The 19,735-nt window shown below is 49.4% G+C and overlaps 1 protein-coding gene across 4 annotated transcripts in view; it reads right to left on the minus strand.

Moving 5' to 3' along the window:
- The window catches only part of LOC142560944 (latrophilin Cirl-like), a 521,606-nt gene extending 513,715 nt beyond the window's left edge, over positions 1 to 7,891 (minus strand). For 3 of the 4 annotated variants that reach the window (XM_075673380.1, XM_075673375.1, XM_075673374.1), the window contains exon 1: positions 7,373 to 7,891. In XM_075673380.1, the coding sequence (XP_075529495.1) occupies positions 7,373 to 7,375 (3 nt within the window). In that variant the 5' untranslated portion in view covers positions 7,376 to 7,891. The remainder of the gene's footprint in view (positions 1 to 7,372) is intronic. The other variant, XM_075673378.1, reaches the window with a different exon arrangement.
- Between the last annotated feature and the right edge of the window lie 11,844 nt (positions 7,892 to 19,735).

Here is a 19,735-nt window from a genome sequence, read left to right on the forward strand (position 1 = left end):
ACGAAGCTTTTCCAGAAATAAATGAGTAAAAAAGCTGCGACTGATTTCTAATTTTGACGCAGACGGAATTTTGTTCGAGCTCTGACGCTATCGCGTTAAAGCGCCCCCTAGTCACGGCGCTAGCTTCACTTTGACGAGGCTGCAGGCCACGCCCATGCACGGAACAGGCGACGCAAATCAGTCGCGACCGTTTTTACGTACCAGATGGCGCTAGCTAGGGGCGGCGGTATTTGACCCCCCTCGCGGATTTTTTTCACGCGCAGGCGTGGGTTAGCGGCAAATAGAATGCCGCGGCAAAATTGGCGCTACGCTACAGTTTTAGATTTCTAAGGACTGAAGGATTTCCTCAGTCAATTTAGTGAACTTCCCGATTTAACGAAAGAATTCGAGCGTGGCATTCACTTCGTGAAAATCGCGTTTCAACTGCGTAGCGGGACGAGCCCCGACTCACTCGAGCGCCGCACGCAGGCGGCTCCACCGCGTCGCGGTGGCCGCCGGGTGTTGCACACCGTGCACCAGCGGCGCTCTGGAATATTCCCAAGCTATTGGAAAAAATATTCGTATTCGCGAATAATGACAACTGGACTGATTCGGACACCGAAACGAATAAGGCGATATTCGATTCGTCACCTGGAAGCTTCGAATAATCGCACGCCCATAGGCAGGACTGTGACTCACGATAGTTCACAACAGCTGAGAACAGATTATTGCAAAGTTTATTTCAAAGTCTTTGCCAGTTATGAAAATATTCATGAGCTTCAAAACGAACTCCTTACACCGAGTATACGTGCGATAGCTTAATGTTCCTTGACGCTTTGCCAGAAAGAAAAAAGATTGCCGACGATTACGTTACTTCCTAATGCGAAATTTGAGCGCAGCAAATAAGCTGTTTCACCTTTTCGATAGATTGGGGCAAAGAAATCGAGCAACACATGTATGCGCTATCACAGAATTTTTTTTTTATTTTTCACACGTATTCCTTTAACAAAGACTCCACTAACAGTTCTTGACAGTCATGAAGGAAGCTTTGTGGTCGGAGAAATAGACTGATATATGTTCGACTTGGTACACCAATGCTTGATTCTCAAAGACGAGATCTATACAAGTGCCTCGCGAGGTTGTCACAGCCGTGGGACGCGTTACGAGCGAGAGGAACGGGATGTTCTCCCGCATAAGTGTTAGGAAATTGCTGTTTGTCTTTATGTCAAGCCGCCACCGATCTTGCTCTCTGATTGCCACCGCACAGGGCGAACGGCAGCGGCAATTTCGGCTCGGGCGGTGCACATATACAGATCCGCCGCCACCGATCTGGCTCTCTGATTGCCACCGCATAGGGGTTGCATTGGAGGAGGAGCGAAGAAAGGAATTAAGTTCGAGCCGGCGCTTTGACAACCGGAGACTCGCAGGAAGAGGGGGGAGGGGGGCGGCGTGTACACCCAGCGGCAAACGATGGGGGCAGAAGCGCGCGCAGCAAGCGGACAACACGATAAAGGGAGGAGGGAAGAGATAGCAGCGACTGACTGATGCCGCTGACGCCGATAGTGAGTCAACCCCAGCTGCGGAGTTGGTTTCAGGGACAACGAATAACCGGCGCGTCGGCAACTGAAGAGCACCCTATCCGCCACACAAGAACAGGGGGGGGGGACCCTTTCCTCCTCTTTCTGCATGGCGGCGACGGTGTTCTATGCAGTCACGTTATCTTGACTCTCTAGCGGCGTCAGCGGCATCCAGCGGTATCAGTCGGTCGCTGCTAGCGCTGGGGGGATGAAAGGGGGGCGGAGCTGGTTACGAGGCCGACGACGACGCCGACGCGAAACCCAGGAACGGACGCCAAAGAGCTGCGCTCTAAAAAAAGAAAGTTACATCGTGATAATTACGGGAGTCGCAATTACGGGGAGCGATTCTCTGCAAGACTGGATTGTTAATAATTGATGATTGTATTGCGCTTACTGTTACACTGACGAACATAAGGAACAAGATGCGGACGTACGTGGCGCAATCAATATCAGATATCATCCACAGATCTACCAACCCAAGTGCATGTAGTTAAGTGGCGAACTAAACGACAGAGATTTCTTTTTCTCTGAACCGAAAGCCAATCGTCGAGCAGCGGCAGAACGCAGCAGACGGCAAAATTTCCGACCCCGAGGGGCGGCGCCACTCGAAGCGAAGGCACTGCGCGTGCCCCGTCTCTTCCCGTGACGTGGTAGGAGCAAGTGAGAGCAGCGCGCTTTGCGGCTTCTTGCATCTGACGTGTTCGGGCGGGCAGGAGGAGAAGTGATGACTTGTACCTCCTCCTCCTGTGGTTTAAAAAAAAAAAAACGGAAAAAGACGCCACCGAAATGTGCCTGACGGCGAGCGCTCTGAAAAGGGGTATACCACGTCAGCCGCAATAAAAGTGGTGCTTCCAGTTGAATTGGTCCATTTAAACGACATAGTAGACGACTCTTCTTCGAAGAGGTTTCAATTGGGGATGGGGGCGAAGCAAATAGCCGACATCGGAGCCAAAACGAGCATAAGAGGCGCATGAAGCCCGATTTAAAGGATTTGTCTTACTTAAAACAATATATATATATATATATATATATATATATATATATATATATATATATATATATATATATATATATATATATATATATATACTTCTGCAGATGGATATACAGATGGCGAAATGAGGGTATGTTGGTGCACGCTAAATTTTGAATACTTTTTCCTTTCTGTCCTGAACCGCGGTAGCGCACTGTATGCGAGGGTTTCCAGAAGGCAGCTAGAGACCCCCAGATATCACACTAAACTTCATATATCATATGCTATACCGAAAGATTAAGAAAGTCAATAATATGCCAAAATTTCCGGCGCGGTTCCCTGTAGACTAGTGGCAAGGAACCGTGAAGTTGGTCTCCAGCTTTTTTTAAAATTTTTCCCCTCATAAAAGCGATTCACAGGAGGCGCCTTGAAGTGTCCATCACTTTTGGTTTCCAGGTGGATTTGCGATGCTGCGATACCGCCAGTAATCTTCCTCAGAGAAATGCGTAATGGTCAGTGGAGCGGCCTTACGAATTGCTATAGTACTCTCAGTACTCGGCAGTCAAGCCAATGGCGGCTATCGCTCTACATATACTATACTATATACCATATATACTATGCTATCGCTGATGTATAATTAAGTTTGTAACAAGTTATCAAACGAATTTTTTGTCGAACACAAGTTTAACCAAGCTTTCGGCACCGTCTCGTGCCGTCATGCTGTGGATCGGCTTCCCAAATAAATTTGCTAACATTCGCGACCTGCAAGCCTTCAGAACATAACTCACTAGAGATTTCTTGTAGCTATTTCACACTTCCTAAAAAGTGGCTATGCTGGCCTAGAAGGTTGCCGGTTCGGACTAGATGGTTCACAATGAATGTTGTTTGCGCACCACTTGGAAGAACGAGGACTGGGCCCCGACGACAGACACAAGCGCAAGCTTTCGACTGGTTCTTAATGGCAGGAAGTCGAGCAGTTTATACACGTACATAAATGCGACGTAACATGACGGCGCCCCACACGTTAGCGTCGCTATGCAAAGGGCGGAAAGCAGTACAAGCAAGACGACATTCATACAAGGAACCACAGGAACCAGTACGTAAATTGCGCAGCAAAAGTGGCACGCGAGATCCCGCATAAGTTCATCGGCCTGACCAGAACATAACAATGGACGGTGCAAGAAAACCTGGGTTTACAATGTCGGGATTGCGATCGTAAACCGCTGTTCAGTGACTGCAAGGGTGTAAGCCAAGCATAATATTCAGAGGACACGTGAGGTAATTGAAGCGGAACAAATGCATCACCTTGCGTCAGTGCGGCTTCATTAGGACAAAAAGAAATTGCTTATGCTAACGGGGCCGGATAATGCGAGAGCGGGGCGATAGATGCTTAGGCCACCGGCATGTGTGCCTCGGGTGTATGTGGCACTCGTTATTTAGAACTTATCTTGCTATTGCGAATGCACGTCTGTCTTGCTGATTGCACGTGCATATTTTATCATGTCTGTCATGTTGCGCCACGTTTATGTATGTATATAAACCACTTGCTTGATCCCCGAAAACCACTCTCGCACATATGGAGAACGGTCAGGGGTCTTCGCTCATCTCCGCATCAAAGGAAGCCCTTCGCTGCTCTGGCCCTCTACCAACTCCGCTCGGAACTTCAAGCGGCTGAAGAGTTTTGTGCACGGGTTGCTGGGTCCGTGGCCATCATTACTGACGCAGCATTGAATGACATCCCTGAGGCGCGTGTACCAGAAATGAACGGGCTATTTTCACTCGAAGAGCACGATGCTGCGTTGGCGACCTACAGGCGTTCTTCGTCACCAGGACCTGATGGCATCACGTATGCTGCCCTATGCCACCTTGGACATGACGCACGTGATGAGCTGCTCAACTACTACAATGAGTCTTGGCAGAACGGCGCCGTTCCTAAACAATGGAAATCGAGCAGCTTGATCCCCATTCTGAAATCTGGAAAGTCACCGCTTGAGATCTCATCATATCGTCCGATTGCGCTTTCGAGCTGCATCGGCAAAGTGATGGAAATAATGATTCTTGCTCTATTGAAATGGTACCTAGAACGATTCAACATCTATCCGGACGCCATGAAAGGCTTTCGTCGAGGTCGCACGTCCATCGACAATGTCATTGACATCGTCACATGGGACCAAAATCAAAAAAGCCTCAAGCGCCTATCTGTGGTACTTTTTCTGGATATAAAAGGAGCATACGACAACGTCGCCCATGAGGCCATACTAAACTCACTTGAGGCCGTTGGAGTTGGTGGCCGGATGTATCAATGGATTCGGGACTATTTGACTGAGAGGCGTTTTTTTCTTACAGACCGAAGACGGCCCAACTTCAGACCATTACATCTGCCGTGGTGTGCCGCAGGGTGGAGTGTTGAGCGCTATTTTGTTCAACCTCGTCCTGGTAGGACTAGCGGATTACCTACCGCAGACAGTACATGTCTCCATATACGCTGACGACACTTGCATCTGGGCCTCTGCGGACGGCAACCATGACGGCTTCTTATCTCCGAGAAGAAGGCCTCAGTGTGTCTACTGAAAAGTGCGCATTACTTGGTTTTACGCGGAAACAAATGTCATCGTATCCTGTTACCATCAATGGTCAAGCTGTATTTTATGTTAAGACGCATGGCTTTCTGGGCGTCATCATTGACCGCAACCTCTCGTGGAGCCCTCACTGCGTCTATCTGAAGAAGAAGCTAGTCGCCATTGCTCAGGTCTTCAAATTTCTATGCGGGAAAAACTGGGGTACACCAGTCCATTCTATGTTGCAGCTGTACAGGGTTTTGTTTCTCGGACTCCTACGTTACAGCCTACCAGTGTTGTCAAATGCATGCAAGACGAACTTTCGCGCCTTGGAGAGCATACAAGGTCAAGCCCTACGCACGTGTTTAGGGCTGCCTCGGTGCAGCTCAACAGCAGCAACAATCGCCATCGCAGGAGACCATACAATCCAGACACATGTACCTGTCGACTCTCTCAGAGCGCACATTCGCCATCTGTCAAGGATCCCCGACCATCATTTGGCCTCCCTACCAGCCGAGAGACCTCAAGCGACCTTTTCACGAGTGATTAGCTCTCATCAAGAGTACATACCGGCATCTTTTACACCGGCGGCGAAGCCTTCCTCTCCCCTGTGGTGCCTGCGACAGCCTCAAGTGAATTTTGCTATTCCTGGAATTACAAAAAAGTCCAATCATCCATCGCCGGCTCTGAAGCAACTTACGCTCCTATTACTGCACCAGACGTATCATGACCGCATACGTATATATATATATATATATATATATATATATATATATATATATATATATATATATATATATATATATATATAGTTCGACCTCACCTACCAGCTCAACTGCCGCATTCGTCGTTCCAGCCAAGAACGTTACAATTAAATTCAAGTTGTCGCACACGACTACATCTACATCGGCAGAACTTGCAGCTCTCCATGCCGCTATGATGTACATCACCGAAGAGCCAACAGAGAAATGGGTCGTATTTTCTGACTCTAAGGCAGCCCTTCACAGCATCAAGTCCGCATTACGTCACAAAACTTACGAGCAAATGACATCTGAAATCAGGGAACTGCACCACCATGCTCTGGAAAGCGGACACCACATTATATTTCAGTGGATTCCTGCTCACTGTGGCATCGTCGGCAACAACCTAGCTGACAAGGCTGCCCGGTGTGCCCACGAAGATACCAAGACGCGTCCAACACCTTTGGCGAGGTCGGACGCTGCCAGAGGACTTCGCCTACTTGCGCGCAAGAAGTCCCAAGATCTCTGGATTTCAAGTGGCTTCAATTGCAGATTACGTAAACTGGACCCCACGCTACGGCTACAACTGCCATCTAGCCTTTCCCGCGGCGAAGCAACCTTGTTGTGTCGCTTGTGGCTGGGAGTGGCGTTCACGAACGCATACTCCTACCGTATGGGAATGGCCGAGAGCCCGAGGTGGGACTCCTGCGGGTGCGAGGAGACCATCGAGCACCTATTGTGTACCTGCCCTCGCTACGATGTCGAACGTCTCTCTCTGAGGGCAACTTTACGCAGAGTGGACTCGAGACCGTTCACCGAGTCAATGATACTCGGACCGCGGCTACACCCGTCACTGGCTCGAAAAGCGATTCGTGCACTAGTGCGGTACTTGAAGTGCACGGGCTTAACAGACCGTTTATAGTGTCAATTTGTATGGTCCCTCCCACACGTACTCAGTACTTACTCTCTCCCTTTCTTCCTCTTTCAATTCCCCTTTCCCCCACCCCCTGTGTAGGGTAGCAAACCGGATGCTGTCCTGGTTGACCTCCCTGCCTTTCCTACCCTTGTTTTCTCTCTAAACCACTTGACTTTCCACTATTGAAACCAGTTGAAACTTTGCGCTCGCGTCTGTCGTGCCCTAGTCCTCGTTTCAAGTGGTGCGCAAACAACATTGGTGATGTATATTAGCTGTTTATCTTGTTTTCACCGATGCGATATGGGCCGGTTGCTTTATATGTATTTCTACGCATAATGCTGCTTTGCTCTTTAATACACATGAATTATCTCGGACACTGAATAAGATTTTACCTACTCTGCAAACTCTTGTAACCGACTGTAATTTGTACTTGATATTTTCATCGCTGAAGTACGGCATAATATTTTTCTTGCCCGTTTTCCAATTGTTCTAGGTCTCGGTGTACGAAAACAAACTGCGGATATTTCCGTAACCCCCTCTCACGCGATGCACCAAATTGGAACCTGCGATGTTTTTGAATAATCACAACAATAACGATCAAAAAGTAAAGTTCCCGTGTTCCAGCTCACCATGGGAAGGAAGATGCCCCTGTGACGGACGGCGCGTAGTCCGCTGCTCTGTCATGGGCAGCAAATCCACACTTTTCGCCGTTCCGCATTAACGACGCACGGGCTTGCCACGGCTAGGCCCCACGATATCGCCACCGGTCACTCCGACGGGCGTAATCCTTCCAAGACACCGGCTGGGAAGTTTCACGAGTTGCCTGGCCGCAAGGCGAATGACACGCGCGCACACACACAAACACGCAAGCAGGAGCAGCAAACAACGGAGATCACCGGCGAATCCCAAGAGGAGGCCAGCGCGACGTCGACGGGTAGACCAACAACCAGTTGCACATGCACCGCCAGCAAATTCTTTGACGAGTCGGTTGAGGTCACATCCCCGTTCGCGCGCCAATCGGACGCACGGCAGGTCGTTGACAGGCGAGCGCCGTCCGGCAGAAGACGGCCTCCAAGGGACGACACCGGCGTCGGTCGGGACTCGCGCGAGCCGATCACGTGCGGGCCCGAACCAAGCCGCGGCGCTTGTGCGGCACGAACCGCATTCCTGAGCGTCTGAAAGGAGCGCAAGCCGGGCACGTCCATTGGCCGAAAGCGCCGCCGGTTCTCACCCTCGCCGGCAGGCCGGCCCCGCAGGACACGGCGCCATCTCTCGGCCGATGGGCGAAGTCAACTCTTGTTTTTGGTTTCTCTTGGCGCGCCAATAGACAAGGTATAGAAAATGGGCGTTTTTATTTGTCTTTTTTTTTACAGCAGTAACGTCTTTTTTTCTTCCATTTCTTCAGTCTCTTGAGACAAATGTTGAGTACTGTGTTCTACAAAATGCTGATTTCCTTAAAGCGGTCCAATAAAATCCTAAATTTCTTCATGCAATGGCTTATTCCGGTGTTAAAAGGCATGCCGAATTCGTCACAGAATTGCAGCACGTTGCAATTAATGTTCAGCTATCCCAGATGACAAGCAAATGAAATTTCAAGAAACATTCGTCTTCATACAACCTGATTTGTGTTACTCGGTTAACTACAACAACAACGTCAAAATTTACAATATCGAATAAAGTAAGGTAATTCGTTATTGTTAACATGCCCGATAATTTTCGACCCGAAATTGAAAAGCGAAACAAAACCGTCACATAAGCCATCCCAGAAAGGTTTGTGGCTTTCAGTGCTGCCAGATAAGAACGTCCCTGCATATGTACAATAGATACATTTTGAGAGTAGGCATGTTTTCAGAGATTTTCAATATGTGTGGGAACAAGACGAAGTGCCTTTCAGGCAGAACGCCGAGTCTTGCAGCTCCACTCATTTTGTGAATTTCTGAGAATTTGCCAGTGAACTGCTGTTTCCTGCTTAACTGTGATGGAGATGGAGCCTCACGCGCATTCGCCGGACTCGGCAGTGCCCGCAGCGGCTGCCTCAAGGAAGCGCAACGGCGCCGAGAGCGACACTGAAAGCTACTACACCATGCAGTACTACGTCAGCAGTGAAGATTCTTGTGACGACACCTTCGAGCTGGTGCGGAGTCGTAAAGCAAAGCGAAGGTCTCTCAGCGCATCATCGAATTCGAGTGAGTCCACCGTGAGGTCTTCGCGGAATACCGAGGGGCTCCCCATCCTGTTCGCACCAGTTCTCGCCACTGACAACCTGAGACGCCTCAACAGGCAAGCCATGTCTTCACATCTAGAGGCGCAGGTTTCGAATGAAATCAAAGACATCAGAGTGAACACCCGTAAGAACGTGCCAGCGATTGACGTAGAATTAACACACGGCTGCGTTGGGTTCTTTGAGCAAAGCCACGGAACTTGACGCGATGAAAGTCCACCCTCATATTCCGATGAGCGAAGAAGTCAGTACTGACGTAATTTACGATGTTGACGAGACCATTGTCGACTCCGATCTGTCGATCTTAATCAAGCCAGCTACAGAAAACATCATCATCACAAACGCGTTCCGTCTCGGCACGTCACGGTCTGTTAAGATCATCTTTAAGGGCGAATCCCTCCCATGGATCGCATGCAAAAGTGGGCCACTTCCGACACGAAGTGCGCCCCTTTATACCAAAACCGCTGCTGGGCTGCAAGCGCATGAAGCTTGACCATGTGAGTAGTGTGTGCAATAACACTACCGTCTGTTCTCGCTCCACTGGGCCCCACACCACTAACACGTGCGAGGCCAGTGTGCTGAAGTGCAGAAACAGCAGGGGCCCTCACGATGCATCCTCAAAGGAATGCGCTTTGATTTGAAAGGAAATGGCAATATTGAAGAAAATGGTTAGAGACCCCTCGTCTCACCGAGAAGCAGCAACATCCATTAAGCGACGACGATCACGTCGCCGACGTCGATCAAGAGCCTCCAAAGCCTCTGCAGAACGCCACCCTTGTGCATTACTACCCACTCTTCCACCCAGGCCAAACGCAGTCAGCTCATAGGACATTGGTGCATCGAACAGCACGGCTGCAGACGCTTGGCCTGCACTCCCAAGGCTACATGCCACTACTGAGCGAAATCAGACTTCTACAGCAAGGGACACTTCGTCTGTTCCTGATAAATTGATGGACCAATATCAACAAATTGTTGTCATGATCACCTCCCGCGTGAGTGCTATTCGTGTACCTCTGGACAAGCTATACACACCAACAGCACGAAGTGCGTTGCAAGTGCTGGATGCCATCGATTCGGTTCTTTAGTGAGCCTTCAGAAATCCAGTGCTTGAGAACTTCTACAGCAGAACCATGGCTCATCGACAACAGCGATCGTTCCAGGATGATGCCAGAAGTGCCTTTATACTCCAATGGAATGCGAGAGGCCTGAGGTCAGGTATTTCGGATTTTCGACAGTTCGTGTTTGAAAGCCATTTTACTATGCTGGTCATCTGTGAACCGAACTTACCAGCCTCCATAAGACTATCAGGATATGAACCTTTTGTTTCAAACATGCGCGTCCGTAGTAGTAAGGTCCTGGTTTACATTCGCAAGGACCTTACGTGCAGCGCCCCACGACGGTAACCCATACGTCTGTGTTACTGTGAAAAAGAAGAGGCTGTCTTTTACTCTTACTCACCTCTATCTTTCCCAACAAGTCAGTTTGATAGCAAAAGATTAGAAGATATTATGGCCGCTACTCCCGGTCCTTGGATAATAAAAGGGGACTTCAACACTCACCACCACATATGGGGAAGCTCCAGGATAAATTCGAGGAGCAAGTCACTAATACCTTTTGCATCAGGCCATAACCTGTGTCTTCTAAATGACGGAAGCCCGACATTTCTGCGAGGAATAACGCACAGCAGCTGCCTTGACTTGAATTTTGGTGTCACGTTGCCTGACTGTGAGCGTGCAGTGGTTCACTGATATTGAAACCCATGGAAGTGACCATATTCCGACCTATGTTAGAACAGATGGATTAGACGCCGCATTACCGGTTGTATCTCGCCAAATCGATTGGTCAGTCTTTCAAGATCGTGTAGAAGACACATGCAAGAAACATATTGCACGCAGAATAGAAGACATAACTGCAGATGCAATGCAATATTGTACACGCTGCTTCACATATTCATCAAAGCGTACAGAGAATGACATTGAATTGGAAAGACTTCGTGCACTACGTTGCCGAGCTGAAAGGAGGTACAGGCGCACGAAGTCAAGTCTTGACCCCTACCGCTCTGTAGTGTCCGCTGTTTAGTCGTGCTCGTCTCTATTTATTTCTATCTCCCCCTTCCGCTCTCTTTCTTTTTTTATCCCCCCTTCATCCTACCCCACATGGAGGGTAGCCAACCGGAACCGTCTCTGGTTAACCTCCCTGCCTTTCTATGCATTCTTTCCTCTCTCTCTCTCTCTTGACCCCAGAGCTCGGCACATGCAAAAGAAGATAAAGCACCGAATGGATAAGTTGGCGGATCAGAGATGGAAATTCTCTTGTGGGTCGCTGAGCCCCCGCAAGCCATTGTCGCATGTGTGGGGTCCTTGCTCAAGTCCCCAGCAACGACGCCCTTTTAGCGCTTTTGCTCTCTATCACAACCGCCGTGAGATAGACGTTGCTGATCAATTTTGTGCGAAAGTCGCTGGCGGCACAGTTTTAGTCCCTGGCACGGCTTTAGGCAACATCGCCGGTCCACGTGATACAAGTATGGACGCTCCATTCTCAATGGAAAAGTGAGAAGCTGCTATGGCGCTCTGTAGGTTTTCGTCTTCACCAGGGCCCGATGGCATAACACATACTGCTTTCCGCTACCTAGGCCGAGAAGCACGAAAAGAACGCCTCAGCCTTTTAATAGTTCATGGCAAGATGGTGCCGTCCCAGAGGAATTGAAACGCAGCCACCAGGTGCCGTTTCTAAAAGCAGGAAAGTCACCGTTCGAACTGGCATCGTATCGGCCTATAGCTCTTGCCAGCTGCGTCGGGAAGCTCACGAAACGTATGATCCTCATGCGTCTCGAATGTTACCTTGAACATCACAAAATTTACCCTGACTCTATGGCGGGATTTCGACAACGTCATTCACCGATTGACAGTGTAATCGATCTAGTATCTGTAGAACAGTAAAAAACTCGGAAGCGATTATCAGTAGCACTCTTTCTGGACATGAAAGGAGCTTACGACAACATCTCCCATCAAATCATTCAAGACGCACTTTTTACAACTGAACTAGGGGCGAGTATATCGATGGATCAGAAACTACTTGAAACAAAGATCCTTGTTCGTACGTACGGGAGATGGTCCGCCCACCGACCACTACTCATGCCGAGGCGTTCCCCAGGGCGGTGTTCGAAGCCCTATGAAGAAACTGCCAACATTAACCTCATTCTTTTCGTCAACGGGCGACCCTCGGTTCCTCCGAACTCGCTCGGCAACGGGCATCACTATCGAAATAAAGTTAGTTGTTTTGTTCACCTCAAACGAAGCAGTCGGTTCTTTTTTGACCTGCCATGATTTTCTCAATATTTTGCGCCGAAACCCGGGAGAAACGATCGAATTTATCATTGAGGCAACGAGGTCAACAGACGTCGACAGCACTACGACCTCGGGGAAAACCAGCAACGATCCTCGGGCAGAAAACGGTCGACGAGGCGCGCTTTCAACAACGAGGCCTATAGGGACGCCACACCCAACTGAAACCGACACCACGACTCAAGCCCCATCGCGGTAGGCGAACTCTAAACATTGATGCTACGATGGAACGGCTCAAACTGAAAAGAAGTGCAATGAAAACTCAAGTGACTAAACTTATTCCTGAAGCGAACTTATTCTTGGAGAGTCATGCAGACGAAGGAGCTCTTAATGTATTGTCTGCGAGGCTTAGCGCCTTACAAATGCAGCTAAACGAGGTGGGCGCAGGGATCGAGCCTTTAGTGCAAGACCAAGACGCAGAGCAAAATTAAGTGCGGACCATAGAATACAACGACCATGTCGTCGCACACACGACAAAACTTCACTAGGAAGCAGAAAAAGACTTGCGGACAAAACAAGCAGAAATGGCGGCGACGCGGGCGCAGACCGACGGCCCTCGGGCGGGGGCAAAGTGCAAATTGAAACTCCCGAAGCTCGAGTTACAACGATTGAGTGGCGCCGCCACGGAGTGGCAGTCCTTCTGGGAGCAGTTCGAGCAAGCGGTGCACGGAAAGGACGGCCCCTCCAACGCGGAATGGTTTCTGTACTTTGCGATCGGTGCTTTCGGGTAAAGCTGCAGCGGCCATCGCCGGCATTCAAGTGACTGGCGCAAATGACACCACTGTCATCGAACGCCTGAAAGAGCGCTTCGGTCGACGATATGTGCTGATTCAAGAACACTTGACTCAGTTACTCGACTTGCCACCGGTACAGAACGAAAAGGAGCACATCGGCCTACGTCGACTCTATGCATGACCTGCAACGCAATATCGCTGGTCTCACGACGCTCGGAGTCAAAACGGACAGTTACGGCGCCCTGCTCTCCTACCAGTCCTGCGAATGCTGCCAACCCATCTTGTTCTCGGATACCACAAATGACTTTCCAATGCAAGCCAGGATGACGGGATCAGCATCAAGAGTTGGCAAGCTTTTCTTAAAACAGAAATAGAGAGCCGGGAAAAGGCATTGCAACCTGGTGATCTCGCAGCCAGAGAATCAAACCATCAAGACAAAGAAAAGAGCAAACCTCAAGAAGGGTCAGCAGCTTGTCTTTTTTCTGCGGGTGCTTCGAAGCAGTCCAATCCGTGTACATTCTGTGCTGCAAGAAATCATGCGACTCACGATTGTCAGGTAAAGATATCATTGGATGAAAAGAATAAAAGGCTTACTGTAGCTGGCCGGTGCTTCCGATGCTGCATAAAAGGGCACACTTCAAGGGAATGCCGCAAGAAAAGAATAAAATGCAAGGAATGTAGAAGAAGACATCTGACTCCGATGTGCGACCCGACATGGAAGACACCCGAGAACAAAGCCACAGAGTTGCACTCCTGCACAGAAAAGAAATCTGAAAAGGTAACAACTGTGCTGCTCCAAACTGCTCAAGTGTGGGCAGAGGGACGAAGAAGAGCGCTCACTCGTCTCCTCTTTGACGGAAGTAACCAACGAAGCTTCGTCACTAAAAACATTTCACGTGAACTGCAACTAGAGGTCGTAGGTGAAGAGGACATCACAATCTACCCATTCAGAGGAGCAGGAAACATTATCAAAGGGAAGCGCAGAACAGCAAGAATTCGGCAAAGAAGTCAATACGACCGTAAAGAACACTCTATCGAAGCTCTGGAAATACCGGAGATCTGCTCTGATGGGCTTCATGTTCCTGAGGACATCGTAAAGAAGGTGCAAGCGGACATGGATGAACTGGCAGATGTGACTGTTGCACCAGCCTATTTGATGGGAAGCGGTATCGACATTCTTATCGGTGCAGACTATTACTGGACATTGGTGTGTGGTGAAGTCAAGAAGCTGCAAAGCGCACTAGTTGCGGTAAAGACCGAATTTGGCTGGACTCTGCAAGGAGGGATTCCCAGCGGTAGCTCAGTTGCCTACTGCTGAACCGTGGCAGTGCTTCGTGCTGCAGTGTACGCCGTCGCAACCAGCTTGTCCAAGGAGCTGAAATCGTTTTAGGAACTTGAGAGCATTGGAATTATCGAATTTTGTTCCCAAACGAACGAAGAAAGCAAAGAAGTCATGAGCACATTTTCGGCATCGTTAGAAAAAATGGACAAGCGCTATCAGGTAGCACTGCCCTGGAAACCCCTGAACATGCAACTCGCCGACAACAAAGCTGTTGCAAAGAAGCACTTGACTAATCTCACGAAGAAGTTATTGAAAGATGAGACGATACTGATCAAGCATGACGAGGCTATCCATCAGTACCTGCAACAAGGGTGTGCAGAACGACTTCCATCGCAAGAAACCAACAACGATGTAAGCAGATTATACTACATGCCTTATCATGCAGTTTTTAGACCTGACAGCGTTTCGACCAAGATTAGAGTCGTATTTGACGCTTCTCACGATGCAGGTTGTATATCTCTGAACGAAGCCTTAGAACCAGGACCAAACTTGAATCCAGGTTTGCTTAAGTTGTTCCTGAACTTCAGAATTCATCGTATTGGATTAAGTGCCTACAGTGAAAAGGCAGTTCTGCAAATTTCGGTGCAACCGGCGGATCGCGATGCCCTCCGGTTTATTTAGTATGGACATCTTCCAACGAAGGAACACCCAGAGCCCCCTATTGAGGTCTGGAGAGTGACTCGTGTACCTTTTGGCGTGAGGGGTAGTACCTTCCTCCTCGCAGCCACCGTGCGCCACCATCTGTCCACGACAGGAGATTATCCAGAAAAAAGAAAAACCATCAGCGAGAGCCCTTACGCGGATGACCTCATAACAGGAGCGAACCCAGTGGAGGAAGCTACATATTTCTACCGAGGGGCGCTAGATGTCATGAATCGAGCAAGCATGACACTGTGCAAGTGGAATTCAAATTTCAAGAAGCTCCAGCAGCTGTTCAACGACGAAGGAGTCGGATGCGCCCTTGGCTACGTGGAATGTCCAACAAGTGTCTCACGGTTCCTCGGACTTGTATGGGATAAGGACAGAGATCACCTAGCATTTTCCATGGAGGCCATCTTAGATTTCCTAGACCGAAACAGCAACACCAAACGATTCATTCTTCAGCCATCAGCTCGTGTACATGATCCACTTGGTCTCATTTCTCCGGTCACAGCTACAACCAAGTTGATGTTTCAAACACTGCGGGAATTGGGTATTGAGTGGGAAGCCCCTCTGCCTGAAGAAGTCAAAGCAGCTTGGACGCAGTGGCACACTCAGCTACACCATTTAACGGACATAACAGTGCCAAGACGATATGGTAGCTTACCCAAAGATAGCTGGAAGGAAGTACACATCTTCACGGATGGCAGCCCCAAAGCTTACGGCACAGTTGTATATTTGCGCATCCCGGGGGTCAAGGAAGCAAATATTACTCTGGTCCTCTCAAAGTCCCGAGTAGCACTAATTAAGAGAATTTCTCTTCCAAGACTGGAATTGATAGGTATGGCGATAGGTGCTCGACTGAGGGAATAATTGCAGTGGTCACTGAGCCTTCCCATAGCCAAATGGTATCTGTCAACGGTTTCATCTATAGCGGTGCATTGGGTGCGAGGTCCGCACAACAATGGAAACCCTTTTTAGCCAACAGAGTGTTGGAAATTCCGCGGCGAACGGATCCATACCTCCGGAATAATTGTTCTGGGATCGAAAATTCAGCCGACCTTTTGACAAGGGGAGTCATAGCTCAGGCACTCAAGTCGAGCTCACTTTGGTGGAATGGACCTGCTTGGCTTTCTCAGCCATCTACTTGCTCGCCAAGGCATGAAGGCACCGCTGACATGATCATCGCAGAGGAGGCAAGAAGAACCCTTCGCGTTCACAACGAGACTGTAAAGGAATCTGCCTTGCCTCTGCAGAAGTATAGCTCCCTCTCTAAACTGGTTCGAGTGACAGCCTGGGTATTACGATTTTTCCACCACGCCAACGCGCCCGGCCAAAAACACGAGGGACATATTACGACAGAGGAAGTTCAAAAGGCACATATTTGTGTGATTCCTCAAGTACAATTCGAGGCCTTCTAAGAGGAACTCCAGTGTCTTCGCCGCTCTGCACGCATGTCAAGCGATTCCCCGCTACGTGATCTCAACGTCATCTACTACGACGATGGAGTGCTGAAAGTTGGAGGAAGGCTCAGTGCAGCCGAGTTGTACTACAACGTGAAGCATCCTGTTATGCTACCGTCGCGACATTCCTTCGCAGAGCTAACGATAAGCGGAACGCATCGCTGTCTCCTGCATGCCGGCGCACTGGAGACTCTTACCGAACTGAGCGAGCTGTACTGGATCGTGCGGAGAAGGCAAATGGCGGAAAAGGTGCTTAAGAAATGTGTGACTTGCAACTGTTTCAACAGCCGAGCTGCTACTGAGCCAGTCGCTCCTCCGCCTCGTGAGAGGGTGACACAAGCTCCACCCTTTGACGTTACCGGTGTAGATTTTGCTGGCCGGTTATCCTACCAAGGAAATAGCCGGAAGTCTTACATCGTTACTTTCACGTGTGCAGTGACTCGGGCAATACACCTTGAATTGGTGACCGATATCTCCAACTCAAACTTCCTGATGGCGTTCCGAAGATTTATCTCTGGAAGAGGAGTTTGTCGAGTGATCTTTTCTGACAACGCCAGGACATTCCAGCGCGCTTCTAAGGATCTAAGGCGACTATGGACTACAATAAGAGGAGAAGAAATTCACAACTTCTTCACAAGCCACCGGCTCCGCTGGAAATTTATAGCTGAGAAAGCTGCTTGGTGAGGAGGATCCTGGGAAAGAATGGTTCGGTCCGTAAAAAACATCGTTGAAGAAGGTCTTGGGAAACAGCTACTGCAACTTCGAGGAGCTCACGACAATCCTAACTGAAATCGAAGCTTTCATCAACTCTAGACCCTTGACCTACGTCTACACGGAGGCGAGCGAACCCGAACCTCTGGCACCATCGCACTTTCTAGTGGGAAAACGACTGACCACACTCCTGGCAGTGGTTCCACTGCTGTGCTGGCTTAGCTCCCTAGTCAACTCACTCGTCGTTGGCACTATCGACAAAGAATGGTCGACCCCTTTTGGCGTCGCTGGCAAAAGGAGTACCTGACGAGTCTCCGATCAGCACATTTCCCTGTGCCAAATTCGTCATGTGCACTGAAGAAAGGAACTCTACCGAGGCCACTCTGGAAAACTGGAAAAGTGGCAGAAGTTCTTCTCGGACGAGATGGAAGAATCAGAGCTTGCGTGGTACGCATGCCTAATGGAACCACGTTGAGAAGACCGATTCAACTGTTGTACCCCATGGAGAACATGGACGAATGACCTGAAGCCTATTCCGGGGGAAGTATGAAGAAACTGCCAACTTTAGCCTCATTGTTTTCGTCAACGGGCAACCCTGTGCTCCTCCGAACTCGCTCGGCAGCGGGTATCACTATCGAAATAAAGTTACTTGTTTTGTTCACCTCAAACGAAGCAGTCGGTTCTTTTTTTACCTGCCATAATTTCATCACCCTATTCTTTTCAACATCGCGCTTCTTGGGCTCGTCGAATCCCTACCGGAAAAAGCGAGTGTCTCAATCTACGCCGACGACATCTGCATCTGGACATCAGCGGTCACTCGCCTGCAGGTTCGCGCAAGGCTACAGAAAGCAGCAACACAGGCATCCGACTATCTTCTCACACAAGGCCTTACCATCTCAACAGAAAAATGTGCGTTAGTCGCTTTCATGGGAAAATCGATGACTCGTTATCTAGCATGCATCAATGGGCAGCCAATCTCCTACAAGAGAAATCATTGGTTTTTTGGGCGTCATTGTTGACCGGGACCTCTCTTGGAGCCTTCAGGTTGTCCACTTGAAGAAGAAGCTCACATCTATTGTTCACGTCTTCAAGTTCATCGCCGGCAAGACTTGGGGATCGTCAGTGGGCTCCATGCTACAGTTGTATCGAGCACTTTAGTCGGATTCCTAGACTACAGCTCTCCCGTACTTCCTAAAACATGCAAGTGAAATTTTCGAGAACTTCAGAGAGTGAAAGCGCAGGCACTACGTGTTTGCCTAGGCCTTCCGCGGAGCGCCTCAACAGCAGGGACCATTATATTGGCTCAAGACCATCGGATCACGACTTACATTAGCACTGAAAGGCTTAGGGCTCATGTTCGTCATGTTTCATAAGTGCGGTCAAGCTCTCTTGCCTGCTTGCCAGAACGACGACCACAGGCATCCTCCTCCAACGAGGTCAGCATCCATCGTGCCTCCTTACCATCGAGCTTCACACCCTCAGCCCGTTCAACCTCAAATTTGTGGTGCTTAAAACAACCTCAAGTGCGTCTTACGGTTCCAGGGATAAGAAACAAGACCGACCTGCCTACCTTGGCCTTGAAGCAAGCATCTCCGGATTGTTTGTACACTTTGTACTTTGACCGAGTCCATATATGTACGCATTGGTCTTTCACTCAGACCAGATCCACCAGTGCAGTGGTTATACTATCACGTTCAATAAGCATCTAATACAAGATTTCACGCATGACAACATCCACCGGTTCGGAGCTTGTTGCCCCGGAGGTGTCGTTGATTATATTACCAACCAACCGTCTAATAGGTGGGCGATATTCTGCGATTCGAAGGCGACCTTACAATGTCTTCTGTCATCTCTTCGTCGCGGGTCCTGTGAACAACTCGTGTCGGAGATACAAGAAATGCATCATGTGATCGCGAAAAGACACGACGTCGTGTTTCAGTGGCTGCCTGGCCATTGCGGTATCTCCGGCAATGACCTCGCTGACGAAGCTACTCGGAAAGCACACGAAGGAGCAACCCTTGTTTCTGTGCATTTATCGCGAACTGACGCAGCCTGTTAGGATTGGGAGCTCAATACCATCGCTCGTAACCCATTGTCAAGATTGGAGTCGGGAATGAATTAGATGGTAGCTGGCCCATGCCGTCGTCCAACTTATCCGCGCTGACGACGTTGTTGAAGGGAAGAACTGCTTCTCATCGAGAACGAGGAATATGGGTTTATTTACAGTATTTACATAAGGACGTTGCAGTTCGTCAGTCTAGCATGACTGCGAGAGAAAGTGCTGAGCAGCCGCACAACAGCGGTTTCTGAACACTCGGTCTTCCTCGATCCCAAGGTGAGGGAAACGTTCGACCAGGCACTGTAGACGAGCTGACCAGGCACCGCAGGCTAGACGACCAGGCGCCGTAGGCGAGACGACCAGGCACAATAGGCGGGAGGGCTTACACACACATTTCCGCACAGGGTCACGGTCCCCAACCGCGAGGTCAGATGGTCTTCGCAGAACACGGGGCTTACATCAATAATGGCGCATTTTAT

Source organism: Dermacentor variabilis, chromosome 10 (genome assembly GCF_050947875.1).
Source record: "Dermacentor variabilis isolate Ectoservices chromosome 10, ASM5094787v1, whole genome shotgun sequence".
Taxonomy (NCBI): Eukaryota; Metazoa; Arthropoda; class Arachnida; order Ixodida; family Ixodidae; genus Dermacentor; species Dermacentor variabilis.